Source organism: Vipera ursinii (genome assembly GCF_947247035.1).
Source record: "Vipera ursinii genome assembly, chromosome: 7".
Lineage (NCBI taxonomy): Eukaryota > Metazoa > Chordata > Lepidosauria > Squamata > Viperidae > Vipera > Vipera ursinii.
Window position 1 is genome coordinate 38697883 of NC_139521.1, and position 16709 is coordinate 38714591.

The 16709-nt window shown below is 35.3% G+C and overlaps 1 protein-coding gene across 1 annotated transcript in view; it reads right to left on the bottom strand.

Moving 5' to 3' along the window:
* Positions 1-16709, bottom strand: part of SEC24D (SEC24 homolog D, COPII coat complex component) — a 70245-nt gene that overhangs the window by 42944 nt on the left and 10592 nt on the right. Inside the window, exons 3-8 of the mRNA XM_083367359.1 lie at positions 16171-16300; positions 12594-12718; positions 9901-10161; positions 7645-7769; positions 6431-6542; positions 5625-5752 (exon numbers count right to left, since the gene is read on the bottom strand). Coding sequence (XP_083223485.1) covers positions 5625-5752; positions 6431-6542; positions 7645-7769; positions 9901-10161; positions 12594-12718; positions 16171-16300 — 881 coding nt within the window. The remainder of the gene's footprint in view (positions 1-5624; positions 5753-6430; positions 6543-7644; positions 7770-9900; positions 10162-12593; positions 12719-16170; positions 16301-16709) is intronic.

Consider the following 16709-nt stretch of genomic DNA (forward strand, 5'->3'; position numbering starts at 1 on the left):
TCAGCCAGGCATGCTGAATTCTGGGAGTTGAAGTCCACAAGTCATAAAAGGGCCAGGTTTGAAGAGCCCTGGTATATGTTTAATCTAATCGGCCGTTATCCTGTTGACAATTCCTTTTTAAGTGGGTTCTAGTAACAAACAATTATCATAACTGCTTTGAAACCTTCTGTTTTGGAGAATAGAGTGCTCACTTATTTATCCCAGGGTATGCATGTATCCTAAAGCCATTGTCCCACGTGAGGTTTATTGCATCAGAGGGTAAACTTGAATAGTGCAGTCACCCAATACAGAAATGTGTGTTCACTGGCTACCAGGACTCTACAATACATTCTACAATGGATAGCTTTATTTTTTTTTCAGTCACTCCCTATTCTTTATACCCTATGGTTTCTAGTTAAGCAACATCTAGTTGATTTACAGTGACATATATAAATTGCATCCAATCCTTAGTCTGCTTTTCCTAGTAGAAGCCTTTATTTCTCAGCTCTTATTTTCCTTTGCTTAAGACACAAATTGCATGTAACCAAAATAAATAAATAAATATAAATGGTTTCTATAATGCTGCAGTGCAGATTCCCAGTCAGTATTTGAGCAGCCTTCTGACCTAATAAATAATATACAGAAACTAGTTTGTACAATGTGTAGAATTTCAGATCATTCTGTTCTAGAATTCATTGAGAACAATAACTGTTCTAGGGGGTAGAGGTATCACTGAATCTTGGAATTTTTGTCTGATGGTTAGCTTATCTCACAACCCTTCTCTAGAAGTTCTTGTGGATTAGGCACAAATGTCTTCTATCCTTCAGAATGATCTCATCCACTTATCATTTAAATATTTATTTTTATAATTCCATTGTTTTAATTTTTGTTGATTGCCTAGAGTTCTGGTTTTTAAATCTACTCATACTTGCAGTCTATAGATACATGAAAAATACAGCCCATGACAACTAAATAATTATAACCTTCTATATAAAAAACATCCACTCTAATTATCTTCCAGGTTCTATCTGGCATTGTTGTAATTATCACATTTTTCTTCTGATGAGAAAGTTATTTTTGTGGGAAAACACAAAACCTATTATAATCTGTTCAAGATTTTGACTCATCTATGGCCAAAAAGTGATATTTTTGCCCATTCTGTGCATTTGGAGCTGCCTAAATGATTTTTTTTAGTACTTCTTGTTGCATTTCAGCTGGAATAACAACTCTGTTAGTATAGAGAGTTAGTCCCTGTGATACCATAAATCTCCTCTCTTCAAAGAAACAGTAATAGATTGAGTGTGGTAGGCAAGATGTATGCATGTGACAGCCAACTAATGTGTATAAAGTTGAACATTGTTTATAGTTCTGGATAAGAAGCAAAAATGTGTGTACACACTGAAGAAATCTATTAGAAACATGGTAAAGCCTACAATATTTTTTATGCTTAGTACCTTTCCACTTCTAAAGCAGTGTTTTTCAAACTTTCCACAATCATAAACTACTAAATAAAACTTTAACAAATGTGGGACTCTCCAATTAAACTAACATCTCCACCCTACATGTTGATCTTTAAAAGCGTTGAAATTCTTTTTTCCTTCTAGCAAATAATATTACTATATTAAATGACAATTATTTGTGCATGCCTTCCATATAATTTCATTTAATTAAAAAGGCCTTTTTAATGTTTCTTAGAAAAGCACATTTATTTAACAATTGTGGTTGGTACTGGATAAATAAATAAGCCCTGATTTAGCCAACTGATTGGTGATGAATAGGAAGAAAAGCAGCAAAGATACTGAGCAGGCACTGAGCAATCAATGTAAGGAGACTCCCATTCTAACATTTGGTGGACTCTGAGGACCACCAGAAGCCAGTCTGAAAGCTACTGTTCTAAGGTTGAATGTTTTGCCTGGATGGTATTAACTGAGAAGGTTGTTTTTAATCATTATACATCTCTACATTTTATTAGTGCATAGTCCAAACTTCTGCAATGTTACCTGGAAAGTGTGGTCTGTATATTGTGGCTACTATTCCAGTCCATTAAGATACTTTGAGAATTGTTCACATGCTGCAATATACTCTCTAAGACATCAGATTCAGCAGTCCATCTGCATTTAAAAGACAAAGGCCACTCTTTCGAAGACAGCAAAGTCCACATTTTGGACAGAGAGGACCACTGGTTTGAAAGAGGGGTCAAAAAGGCCATCTATGTCAAAACTGAACAGCCTTCTCTCAACAGAAGGGGGGGATACGACATCTATCTCCAGTCTATAACACAGTCCTTTCAACAGTTCTAAGGCTCCACGCTCATTTGCACCATTCAGGTGACCCTGACCACCTCCAGATGGCCTCAACAACTTCCTAGAAGAATGCAAATGATCAGCTGTCTGCAAGGAGTATAAATCCTTCCATTCCTCACCATCTGGTTGGAGCTGAAGAAGCTTCTTGGATGAGAAGCGAAACGTCTTCAAAGAAAAACAAGAAAGTCCAGTTGCCTCATGAAAAAGCATATTTGGGACAACTATGACTTGGATGACTGAGATTCTCCTTAGACATACTCTCTAAGAGTTTGGGCATATTATATATCTGGATCTCTGACTATTGAAACTGTGAACTATTGGTGTCAACATTCCTTCATGATCTCGAAGAAAAACTCTGCCTTTTTTATACTTGCTGCCATCAGCAGTCACAACAGTATATCACTGGCATTACTAAATGTCAGCACCAGGGTTTCAGTTGGTGTTTGATCCTCCTGAAAAATTCCTCTTTAAAAAGAAATTTATTTTAAAGAAAACAAGACCTCTGTCAGTTTATGGAATAAACCTTGTGCTACTCCAAGCCCAAAAATATCTTTGCTTAACTACAGTTTTTGAGAAAGTTAATTTCTAAAATAAGCTCCACTGTGGTTGGTTCTGGAGTCATTCCACATCCATTTATGGCAGAGGTCTTCAAACTCGGCCCTTTTATGACTCATGGACTTCAACTCCCAGAATTTCTGAGGAATTCTGGGAGTTGAAGTCCATGAGTCATAAAAGGGCCGAGTTTGAAGACCCCTGATTTATGGGATCCCAAGATACCTGAACTCTTGGAAGTAAGACTCCTTTTCACAGCAAATAGAGAAGCAACCTAGAACTAAGGAGAAACTTCCTGACATTTAGAACAATTAACCAGTGGAACAACCTGCCTCCAGAAGTGGTGAATGCTCCAACACTGGAAGTTTGTAAGAGGAGACTGGACAGCCATTTGCCTGAAATGATATAGGGTTTCCTGCCTGAGCAGGAAAGGTCCCTTCCAACTTACTTACTTATTATTATTATCTTGAGGCTTGGTACCAAACCTTTTCGTACTTGGGTTTTCCATCTGTATTTTCTCAATAGGTTCCTTTGGATGACCTTACTATGGGTGGAGTTGTCCCATTAAGGCTCTCTTGCCTTGAATCTGACTATTGATTAAATTTATTATCTTCTGCATAGCCCCCTAAAGACTGAAGTCATCTGCATAAGTAACATCTGGAACAAAAACTTATCCAAAATATCCAGAACTAATCTGTTCCTGAATTTTTTTTCTTCATACGCTTATAAAAACATCGGGGTCCTTAGACTTTTATATCCTTGGATGGAAACAAGCAATATCATAGATGACATTTCCTAGGGTCAAAATATTTACCAACATTTCTCCAAACTACACAGTTATCTATCTTTATGTGTGGCAACTCTTGATGGTTGCCATAACATCTTGTGCTAAAAATTATTTCTGTTTAGCTTGCCTACTCCAACCTATGTTCAAATATTTATCATTAGTTTGTAAGAGAAAGAGCATGGTATTCACTGATTTTTGTATACACAAAAATCTTAATATTTCAGTAAAATATTCCTTCTCCATTTCTTTTGAATGTGAGGATGTTTTAACTGTTACTCAATGCTTATGAGTTTTTAATGAATTTATCTTTTGTAAATTGTGACAAATACTTCCATAATAATCCCAAAATATATAAACTTTTGGAATAAATTTCACATAACAGTGAAATGATTGTTTAGAGAAGACCAATTGTGGATTATGTATGTATATACCTAAACTCACAAGAAATGTGAATATAAAGGCTTTCTGCCAAAAAATCCTAACTGTCTCCATGGAAATTCATGGAATAGCATATGCAATCAGGGTTTTCCTGGACTCACAACTCTTGCTCAGACAGCATATTACTGCTGTGGGTGGGAGAACCTCTGCACAACTATGTGTTGTGTGCCAGTTGTGCCCATTCCTGGATTAGGAGGCCCTGCTCATAGTCACTCATATCCTGGTCAACTCTTGAATTAATGTAATGCACCCTACATGGTGTTGACCTTAGTGAACATCCAAAAGCTGTAACTAGCATAAAATGTGGCAGTGTTGGCATTATGTGTACTCTTTAATCAGTGCATATTACACCTTTGTTCTCATGCTGCATTGTCTGTCAGTACGCTTCCTGGTTCAGTTCAAGATGCTGATAATATATGGCTCTAAATGATGTGAAACTGATTTTTTTTGAACGATCACTTTCTCCATTTATAGCTACCCATTCCATCAAGATTGCCAGGAAAAGCGTGTTATAGATCCTGTCTATGAAACAGTGGGAAGCGAGCCTTTTCTTCCCTAGTGCTCACGTAACATATCGGGCCCTGGCCTTAGATTGGCCCCAACCCTCCCTGCCTTTAGGAACACATGGCTCTGTAGCTGTGCCTGGGGATCTAGCATTGTAGAGTTTTTACAATATTGTGAGATACAATGATGGATTTTGCCACTGGTCATGATCATTTTTGTACAATGCAGATATTGATGATTTTTACATATTTAACTTGCTTTGATTGTTGTTTTTAGTAGCTGTGAGCCACCCAGAATCACTTAGGTAAGATGAGCATCCATTCAGATTGAATAAATAAAACAAAATCTCATCAAAATCTTTGTGAACATCTGTAATTACCTAAATACCTATGCCTTCTCCAATATATTAAAAATGGAATTTAAAAAACTTAAAAATTCTGTATCTTGGAGTAAAGATATAGAATTCCCATACCATTTTAAAAATATAAGTTTTACTACAAATGATAAATGTATTGTAGTATGTCACATATGTAAGATTCATGTTGAATATTAATCAGTTAAATAAAATATTAATGGTTGGTAAAACAGATCTTTAAACTGTACATGCTAAATTGATCATATTATACAAAAGAACCAAGAGCTATGCATAAAAAATGTAACTATTTTGCATGTTCACTCCTTTGCTTTAGTGATTTAATCAAAAAGAAAGCTCTGTTTTATCAGTTCTTGAAATATACATAAAAATTATAAAAGTTATAGATGTAAAGCTTTACATTAAAGGATTCTATTCTATTCTATTTACATTAAAGGATTCTATTCACACAATCAGTAGGATGAAATCCTGAATAGGATTGAACTAACTTCACAGTAGTAATGGGAGAATTCATGAGATTTTCACAATCTCCTGCGAATGCTCCATGATAATTGAACAATCACTGGACTTGACAACTGATTTTATTGAGTCATTACTGTAACAATGCTTAGTTATAAACAGATGCATATTCCCTAGTGTAAAATCACCAAAAATTGTAATTTGTAACCAAATGTATTTTCTCACTTACTTCATTTACTGGAATATTGGCAAAAGGCTTGATGATAGCAGCTAATGGAATTTGAGCCTGTTTTGCTAGGTCTGAAGTTGAAGGAAAGCAATAAGAGGTACATCGAATATAACGAGGACTGCAATTACCTGAATAATTCCAAATAGTGATAGTGTTAAATGATAAAAATAGATACATTTTGACTTTAAAATCAGAGTATTCCTTCACAAAGAATTCAAAATTCAACCTAATGATAAATCCACTTAGGATCATCTCTTTTCATTCACATCTCTAGTGCTTCTCAAAAAAAAAAAAGAATCCTAACAGGGTGAAACTCAGAATTACATAAGTAAAAATTCATATATTTTTTCAGTGTGGTTTCCCCTCCTTTCCAAGCTTGGTACAATTTCTCCCAATGTTTCAGTCCCACAGAGAAGATTTGAACACTCATAGAGATGAAGAATTGCCCAAGATCTCCTTTCCACAACAGAAGCAATCAAGAAAAAATTACATTTTGTACCAAGAAGTTTGGAATCAGTTGCAAAAATATTAAATCCCTAACGGAATGTAAAAAATGAATTTCTTTCCCACTAAGGCTTAGTTTTAACCAAGTTACTATGCAACTACACAAGTTATTTCCAGAAGAAGCTACATTAACTTCAGGGTGGCAGAATTACATGAGTTCACCGATAAAAAAACTTTAATACAATGTATTCCTGTCATTTTGACTTCTAGATCAATTTAATAAATATTAGATACGTAAATTAAATATGAACATTCAAATCAATACAAATTGTAGTTCAAGTTCACTGATTTTGTCTATTTACCTTGATCTTGGATCAGGCAATCTGTTGTAACCAGAGGAGGGACTTGACCTCTGATATTGGTAGCATAGGTCTGACTTCCTCTGGAAACTTTATCATTTTCAATTACTTGAATCTAAAAGATAAAAATAAATAAACAATGTAAGAATTGGAGACAGACTTTAATTTGTTTTAAAATTAATGTTTACAGACATGTTACCACAGTTCAAAAATCAAGACACGTTTTATAGATCAAGAAAGCAATAGGTTTTGATGCTGCTTGGAAGAAATCTTACAATGGCATTTCAAAAAATGAAGAACCTTATACGGTACTTCAGAAATGTCTTTAAGTATTATAATAATACAGTAATTGATTTGAACTCCCTCCCGTCCTCCACCCATGATAGTAACATTCAAGCATATATTCAAGAGTAATTTTTGTTGTTCTCCTCAGCCCTACAAAGTATGGACAATGTTACAGATTTTCTGCATCTAATCACGAAATTACAATAACAAAATGAAAGGAGCAGTTAAATGACACAAAAAATGTTTAACACAAATTGAAAGAGGTAAGTTGAAACTTTCTTTTTTTAAAAAAAAGGATAATAATTACATTTCCAAGTTTAGAATGAAATAAACAAAGGAAATTACTCTGAGCCTAGCTTAATTCAAACATTCCATCTGAACATTTTAAGTGAGTGGGAGCATGCCAACAGCCTCTTTGTTTTTCATTCTTAGGTCCTGAAAGTAAATGGGAATTATACCAACCAATTTCCAGAAATATTTAGCAATGTTTTTGTAGTCTGCCTGTTTGAATTATTATTTATTTATTAAATTACCCCCCTGTGCTTTTTAAACTATAGTTGGTCAGTTGATAAGTATCAGCACTCAAATTACACCTGTGGTCCTAGGATAAAAAAAACAAGGAAACAAGAGCTGGTTGAGCAGAATATTCAAAATAATATGGAATTTTGTTTTTAGCTACTTTGTTTTTACTCTAAGCCGGGGGTGTCAAACTCGCAATGTCACATGACGTGTTGCGACGTATCATGACTTTTTTTTTGCAGTTGCCGGCAATGGGGTAACCACGGTTTTGCTATGATGCATCCGGCCCGTGGGCCAGCAGTTTGACACCCCTGCTCTAAGCACTTATGAAAATTTCAGGCTCAGAAGGTTTCGGGCATGATACAGCTTGCATGCCACATCCAGGGAACCAAAAGGAGGAAATTCTTACTCACTGGGCTTGGAATGGAATCTGGATCAAGTTTTCTTTGCTGAGATGGTCCAACTAATTGTGCTGGACCGGAGGGAAGACCACCTGGATAAGACAGCTGTGCCCCTGCCACTGGAGGACCATAATTTCCTGCAAAAATGGGGGGGGAAATGTAATAATCTCACCAATGTTTACAACTTTGTTTTATAACCTGTGTTTTCTATCTGTTTTGATTGTTATTAAAGGTTTTTTTAAAAAAAAAGAATTTAAAAAACTAATCCCTGTTTAAAATCTATACTTCAAAAAAGACATAGCTATTTTCTGTCTTATATGATGGGGAAGGATAAAGGAAGATGTCTATAAATAAATATCTCTTGGGAATATTTCATGGGAAATGGAGAAAAACAAAGGAGAGAATGGTTTAACAGATGTAAAATAAAATGCTTTCCAATATTTCTATTCTTTTCTTTAAAAACGGTGAGGAGTAAATGTTATCCAAACATGAAAACATAGGATAGTCTTGCTGACTATTGAATTTTCTGTTTCAAAGTTGTTTTCTCTCCGGTGTGCTTGTGAGTGTGTAGATATGTTTGCTGAACATGCCATAGCTGGGCTCATGCTACCTATCAGTAAGCTATTCATCCTATGGACATCTGATTTTAGATAATCCAGCAAACAAAGGTCATTTTCTTAGTGTATGATCAGCAGTGTTCTGGTAACTGGCCAATTGCTATCTCCTTAACAATTATTTCTACTGTAATATTATTAAAATTATTATTTTAACCAATTTATATGGGGGTTCATCTTGCAAAAGCAACTCTAGGTGGGTCATGTAGACTTAAAAGATCAAACACAGTAACTGATAATGCGTGTAAATGGTGGCACTCAAGACAGCATACATTATTTACAGATAACATATCCATCTCACAGACCCAATTTAAACAGTTCTACACATTCTTTGATGATCCAGTTAGGCCAGGGCTTTTCAACCAGTGGTACGGGTACCACCTGTGGTACATTGGCACCTGGCAGGTGGTACGCGGCCATCCTAGAAAAGTGGTAGCGGGGGAGGGGAATGAGCTGAACCGGTGGCAGCACCGCCCAAGCCTGAGCGAGAGATGGCTGGAACTGCAGGGCTGTCAGGGCTCAGCGGAAGCGCCAGGTTCAGCGCTTCTTCAGGGCTGTCAGGGCTCAGTGGAAGTGCCAGGATCAGTGCCAGGCTCCAGCTGGAACTCGGCACTGATCCCAGTGCTTCTGCTGAGCCCAGAAGAGGCACTGATCAACTGGAATGTTGCAGGATTTCCAAGGTCTTGTGATTTACATTCAGATGCTTCGCAACTGATTCATATTTATGATGGTCACAGTGTCCCAGGTCATGTGAAGTGACCCAAACCTCCTGCAACCACCCAGCAGATGGGGGGGATAAAAGCCAAACACCCCCCCAACCCCACCCCCGCTGCTGATCCTCAGCAGAAATTCTCACAACAATGAAAACCTCGGACAGGAGGAAGAGTGCATCCGGGCAGGAAGGCAGGTGTCTTGCTCGGCTGTGGCTTGGGGGGCACTTTTTCAGTGCCATTGTAACTGCAAACAGTCACTAAGCAAACTGTTGTAGGTTGAGGACTACCTGTACTTCATCACTTTTTTTTCCTTTTGGGGGGGTCATCAAGTTTTTGACACCTTGCTAGGTGACTGGTGGTACTCAGATGTTGCCATATCCTAAAAGTGGTACAATGGGTGAAAAGGTTGAAAAGCCCTGAGTTAGACCTTGGATACATATATCTATTTTTATTTCTCTTCTGCTAGGCTTATAAAAGGGTGAAAAAAAATCATGTCCTATTTTGCACCACTCAAGCATTTTGTCTCTGGATTCAGAACTCATAATGGATCCCAATGTTTCAAGGAGGCCAAGTTAAGAGGAACACATCTTAAGTAAAACAGCAATAAGAATGTTTTGTAAGAATGAAAGTTTGATATATAGTGCAGTCTAGTCAACGTGTTAGGTCTAGAGTTAGCTCTACAGGTCACACAAAGGCAATTTCTGTTCATTATGCCATGTACAGCAAAAAAAAAAAATCTGTGGACAGAAAAAACCCGCATTTAAACCTTGTCTATTCTAAATTACAGTATTAGATGCTTCTCTCATTTCTCACTAGATGCTACTCCCTTCTCTATCAGAAATTGTAGCCTGCTAATCTTATGTCACTTAGGTGAGATGGACGGTGTAGAAGTTGAATAATAAATAAATGAAATAGAATGTACTAAAGGCATCCACACTTACCATACTGAGAGGGATACCCAGGGGGTTCACCTGCAAATTGCTGTGGCAAGTTGGTGTTCAATGGATTTGGACCAGGAAACCCCTCCTGCCTGGCCATTGAAGGAGGTAAAGATGGAGAGCAGTGACTATTCAAGTTATTTGGTGGAGAAACAGTAGGACTTGTTGGCAAAGCCACTTGATGTGGCTGAAGTGGTGGACCTTGTAAAGGTGAAGGTAGGCCCAAAGGTCCAGAAGAAGGTGGATTCTGAGCATTACTGGGACCTATGCAAGAATACAATTATGAAGAACACATCTAAAATTCAAAATTGTCATGCAGTCAATCTGAGTAATTTAGCACTGTAGACATTTACATGGATATTTTTGTTAACCATTATGTGTTACTTTAAAATTGTAATGAATTACATCCATGTTTAATTATATTTAAAATACGCACAGAGGGACATTGCACCTCCAGTCAAACTAAAATCCTGGTGATTTCATGGACATATTTATATAGTACTGTTGACAAAACTAAAGAAGTGGTTTCCCACTGCTTTATTCTTGGGTTTTTTTTCATCCTTAGTCTAGATTCATCGAAACAGATCCAGAGAAGCAAGCTATTCAATTGTGACTATTTTATTTTCAATAGTTAATCTGTTCCAGACATGATTAAGACTCAATCCAATCCATTAATTGTTAGATTTTAAACCAAAATTACCCTACAAGCAGAGCTATAAAGACATTTACCTAAATTTATTATAGAAATTTAATAAATAAAATTTACATAAATTTACATAAATTACTTAGATCACATTCCTAGAAGTAAATATTTCATTCCATTTCATGGTAAAAAGAAGCATACTTTGGAATATTTAAATACTATGATACAGATGAAAGAAGGCAGCTACAAAGATTTTCAATCAATACTTTTACTAACTATAGAAAACAGAGCATAAACTATGAGGATCCTTTGCTGAACCCATATGTGTCCCATGGCATGTATAATATTCCAGAAACCATATCTTAATATACAGGAACTCTAGGATAAGCTGATTTTCACACATCAAATTGTGTACAATATATGTGAGCAAATATGGCAGTCATTATTGCGCACATGATTGCCATTCTTGCATTCTCTTCTATAAGGTCAGATTTATTAAGGCAGGGTTTGTATAAACCAATCATTGTTTGCATCTTTACACATGAAACAAAACAGAGAGGAGATATTTTTCTAGTATTATTAACTTTATCGAGTTTGTAGAAATGTACATCATTCTATCCAATTAACAAATAACCATGATTTTAACAAAACTGCTTAAAATAGATTTACAATGGGTAAAATTTGCATTAGGAATCTTGTATCAATGTAAGATTATGAAGGTAACTTTAAAAGCCACAATCCAGGTGTTTATTCATTTATTTATATTAACACATCCCATTAGTACTGAGAATTGATATTATTTGGAAGCATACAATAAGCTTTCAAACTATCAAATGTTTGCCTTCACCAAAAATATGTTTAAATGACTAGTACAATAGATCATCCTTATTCTTTTAAGTGTTCCTAACACAGGAAAAGTTATAATCCCAGAAAAACTATACTGACTTAACCATACTATATGGTTTGTCTCACTAAGAATTTTTATACCACCTTTAGATGGCATGTACTATATATATCCAGTTCATGTAAAATCTGTGCAATGTAAAATGCTGGTTTCCAGGCTCCTGATCACAAATTCCACACGCTATTATACTTCCATCCCATCCCCTGGCTCTATTACTTTTTGTGATGGTGCAGGAATCTCTAATTGAAAGGCCTTAATATAAGCAAAACTCTGCTTGCAACAATTGGGTCCAATGGTTAGATCCAGACTGAATTAGCTATATTTCCTAATAATAATAATAATAATAATAATAATAATAATAATAATAATAATAATAATAATAATAATAATATATAAAGTTGGAAGGGACCTTGGAGGTCATCTAGTCCAACCCCCTGCTCAGGCAGGAAACCCTATACCATCAGGCAAATGGCTGTCCAGTCTCTTCTTAAAAACCTCCAGTGTTGGAGCATTCACCACCTCTGGAGGCAGGTTGTTCCACTGGTTAATTGTTCTAACTGTCAGGAAGTTTCTCCTTAGTTCTAGGTTGCTTCTCTCCTTGACTAGTTTCCATCCGTTGCTTCTTGTCCTGCTTTCAGGTGCTTTGGAGAATAGCTTGACTCCCTCTTCTTTGTGGTAGCCCCTGAGATATTGGAACACTGCTATCATGTCACTCCTCGTCCTTCTCTTCATTAAACTACACATTGAGTCTCTATGGAATTCCATGGAATTTAAGTTAGTGTTTCTATGTTAAGCATTATTTAAATCCAGTTCAAATTAAAATAAACGCATAGTTAAAATTCTAATCTCTCAGTAACTATCCAGTGATTTGCACAGTTGGTGTTTTAGCAATTTATAAAGGAATCACTTAGGGGGATAGATAGATTATAGATGCTCATAATGAAATATGGTTATCATGCACTGAAATGCTAATATAGAACTTTTATATATGTATAAATATGAATGAATATATGTAATGTATAGTTTTCTTTTTAAAGATTTATTTTATTTTATTTTGACTTTCTTCTTTTTAATGCTGCCTTTATTTTTCCTCCTTTTTGTTTTTATATTGAATAAAAAAAAACCTTTCATGGATTATGCAATACATACCGTAACTACTTATCTGCATGTTGCTAAGCTGATTTGTCAGCTGTACTGCAGGAAGAGAGGGCCTATTTGGACCAGACTGTAAAGAGTGATGGTAGGAAGGATAAGAAGCTGGAGGACCTGGCAATCTGAAAAGAAAAAAATAACATTACAGAAACTCAAGAAATCACCATACAGCATATTATTTTGCTCATAAATCACATAAGCCAAGATGCACATGAGTCATTCCTGAAGACTCTGCAGAGAAAATGCCAAACATAAAATGTCTAGGAAACTAAGAGGCTTTGTCTGTGGCAGGTTTACTCATCACATGCTGTACATCAGCTTCATGATTAATTATTATTTATAGGGGAACAGTTCTAGGTGAGCCACCCTGACATATTATTTGTCCTTTATTTATATTTTTAGGAACCTTCAAAATAAGAGGTTTTCTTCCACTTCTACTAATAACAGTTTATCATTATGATGACTAAACTCATATAAACTATGGTTAGCTTTCACTGTGGCTTACTGGAAAAAAAACTTAAGCTATAGCAGGCTTGTTTCAATAAAGCACTAATTGGCATTAACCAGTTTTTTTAAAATAATACTAAGCTGCAGCTAATCAAATGTCAAAGTTTCCAATCTTTTCTTCATGACTGCTCAGCAGCAGTAGGGTGTAAGTCCTAAGTTCACGAAGGCTCATTCTCAGGATAACAAAATGCAGTTTATCATTACACAGGCACTGTCAATTGTTAGAATCATTGTTGAAATTTCTCTTCTACAAAAAAGCTTCCATTGTGACATTATGCTTTACAAATACAATACAGAAGAACTGAGATGATTAGAAGTATTTTATTAGGAGACTGAATAGGTGGAAGCAGTCTTACCAAAATTTATTTCCAACCTAAACAGCGGAGAAGAGAATACTTGGAAACTGACCTCTTTTCACATTGCAAAATCTCAACATGGAATAAGTGCTTTGCAATCAACTTAGATTAAATCCAATCTAATGCAAATGATCTCAGTTTTCAAAAAGTATTTTCTCTGTAACACAACCACGTGCTATAAACATTATGAATAATTCTGTATTTAAGGCTTTTTCTCCCTTATTCTTTCTGCTCCACTTTTGATCATCATTTTCCTCTGCAATTTTTTTTCTAATTTATACTGGCAATACATATAACCCTGTGTATACAGAAGACAGTAGACTGTGCAAAATGAGAACTATTTCACACAAATCAGGCACAATTTGGCTGGTTTGAGATTGGACTAAGCCCTAAGCTATGGTTTCAGAAACCACAATGACAGGATTTATAGAATTTGCTAAGCTAAGACCAAACAATCACACTGTAACTTTGCATCATGCTGAAGTCCACTATTTGAGTAATCATGAAAAATACTGAGCTCAGCATGGATTTTACTTCCTAAAAAGTATGACTGAAATCTAAAAATCTTTCCTTCTCTCTTTTTATCCATATTAGCAGACATGTTTTATTAAGTTCTTTTAACAAAGAGAATTTTCTCTCCCTTTCTCTTCAAATCTTGAAACAAAAATAGATGAAATGATCAATAATGAAATACAATATATATACTAAGCTTATTTTTCCCTTTAAAACTGACTTAAACAAAGTAAAACTTAATAGGATCAAAGAAGAATGATCTCAATTGGTAGACAGCTCAATTTGAATAATTTGCCCTTATTCAAAAATGATTTCTCAAAGTCCTGTATAAGTAACTTAACTTCTTCAAAATATGACATTATTAATTCCTGCATACACTGTTCATTTAGTGACCAGAATCAAAAAGGAATGGAAAAGGTTAAATCTCATCCCATGGCTCACAGACCTTCAGCTTTGATCTTTTAAGTTGGACATAAAGGTGAAAGGTGATTCTTTGTCCACAGAATATGTTTTGCATTATGGCTGCTCAAAACATATGGATTAAATTAGGCCTTGGGTTGTAATTAAAATAACTGCTTGATACAATAGTAAAAGAATTAGGCTTTTCCTTTTGGTTAATTTAATTTATAGAGGCAGTTCTTTACCTATATTTTAGAACTTAGTACAAAAATGATTTATTTTTCAAAAAGACTATGCAATATAATAAAAATCTCATTTTAGTAAACTAATTGGGGAGGAGAGTCTCTGATTTTTCCCCAAAGCCCAGTAAATCAACGGGTAAGTCATTATAGTAATGCCAATTACATTATTTGCATTACATTGTCATTATCATTTGGCATAAATGTTATATGTATAGTGAGTTCACCATACATATTATGTCAGATACATAATAATATTACACATACAACATAAATTCTAATACAGTATGACTGTTATATTCAAATTTCATTGCATTAAAGTTTGTAAAATCAAAGTTGTAGCATATACAATTTTAATGATACCCAATATGTTTCCAAATGACAGAAAGTACTGGTTCCATTGTGTTCTCATTGGTCAGATATTACTTGAAGTATTCTGTTCCATTTGGGTCAGCATACTTTAAGACTGATATAAACTGGTGTAAACTCTTAAAACAGCAATAAGATAATAAAAAGTTAGACAATAAATCCAATAAGAAAATATTGAAAATATTTAGCCTTGAGAAGTGAAGTACTAGAACAAATATGACAGTAGTCTTCTAATAGAGGAAGCCATATCATACAATATAAGCCAAAAACTTATACTCTGTTGTTCCTGAATTTGGAATAATGGTCTTAAGCAGATTCCAGATGAATATTAGGGAAAAACTTTATAACAATTAGAGCAGATTTATAGTAGAACCAATTGTTCAGGGAGATGAAAGATTCCTCTATATGTCGAACCTGGGATGGATTACCTTTTGGGGTGCTGCTTTAAGTTGGAATTCTGCACTGAGCATAGGTTGATTCCTTCCAGTATTATATTTCTATGCTGCTTATACAACATATGAGAGAAATACAGCTTCTGCCAGACCGAGGAGTATGTAAAATTGTGCAAGATTGTACTGCCAAAGGAAGGCAGATGCTGTTTACATCATATTCATGGACTGAACATGGCCTACTGGATTTACAAAACAAGTTCCTGACAAATATTAACAAAATGCTTTCAGAAATGAATATATCATACAATTCCATATTTTTAAAAGTATTTTTGGGTCTACAGTGCAAAGACACAAAACCACAAACCATTTGAAGGCTTAGTGTGCCCTACTCTGCCACCCACCTACCCCCAAATTTTCTGAGTATATATGTGTTTGCACAAAAGATATTTCTGGAGAGACAGTTGGCATAAGCCAAAACCCTAGCGAAGAGCTATCCTGGAGCTTCTGAACCTGCTTCATGTCACATGAGCAAAGAATTTCACCCAAGGGTCTGCACAATCCTCAAAAGCATAAAGAATATTCCTAATGTCTATGGAGATCATCCAGGTAATGGTTGTCCCAAAGGTCATCCAGGTAATGGTTGTCCCAAAGGTGCCTTTTCAAGAGGCAACTGAACTTTCTTGTTTTCTTAGAATTGAAGAAGTTTCTTGGATGAAAAGTGAAATGTCTTCAGAGATGAACAAGAAATCCAGCGCCTCTTGAAAATAATCCTAATGCTTTATTCTTTGTTTTAAATCACCTGTGTGGCTGTTGAGCTGCTGCAGTGCTAGGTCCATTCTGGAAATTACTCTGCTTAGGTGAGTGGAGGCTCTGAGGTTGAGATCCCATGACAGGAGGAACTCCAAAAGGCACATTTGTTTTCAATATACCTAAAGTAAAAGTAGACATATTGATAACAATGGAAAACCATTACATTTAAAGGAGTACATCATAAAAATCAAAGCGTAAATAATCTATGTCAAAGAAATACATTAATAAACTAAATTACAAATAAATTCCAAATTATTCAGTGTCTTCCATTTATATCAGTATCAGGAAAGAAGAGAAAGCAATAAGCATTTTAAAAGTTAATTTTATAACCATACTAAAAAGGGACAAAGACCTCAGTGAAAGAAGTCCATAAGTACTTTCCCCAGGGTTTAAATGCTGAATCACATACAATCTGAGTCCACAAATCATGATAAATCTTTATTTGTTCTAATTTTAGTTAGTTTTACCAACTCATTACATCCAGCATTCCCCTCAAACACTGTCCTGGCTGAGAATCTGGAAAATACA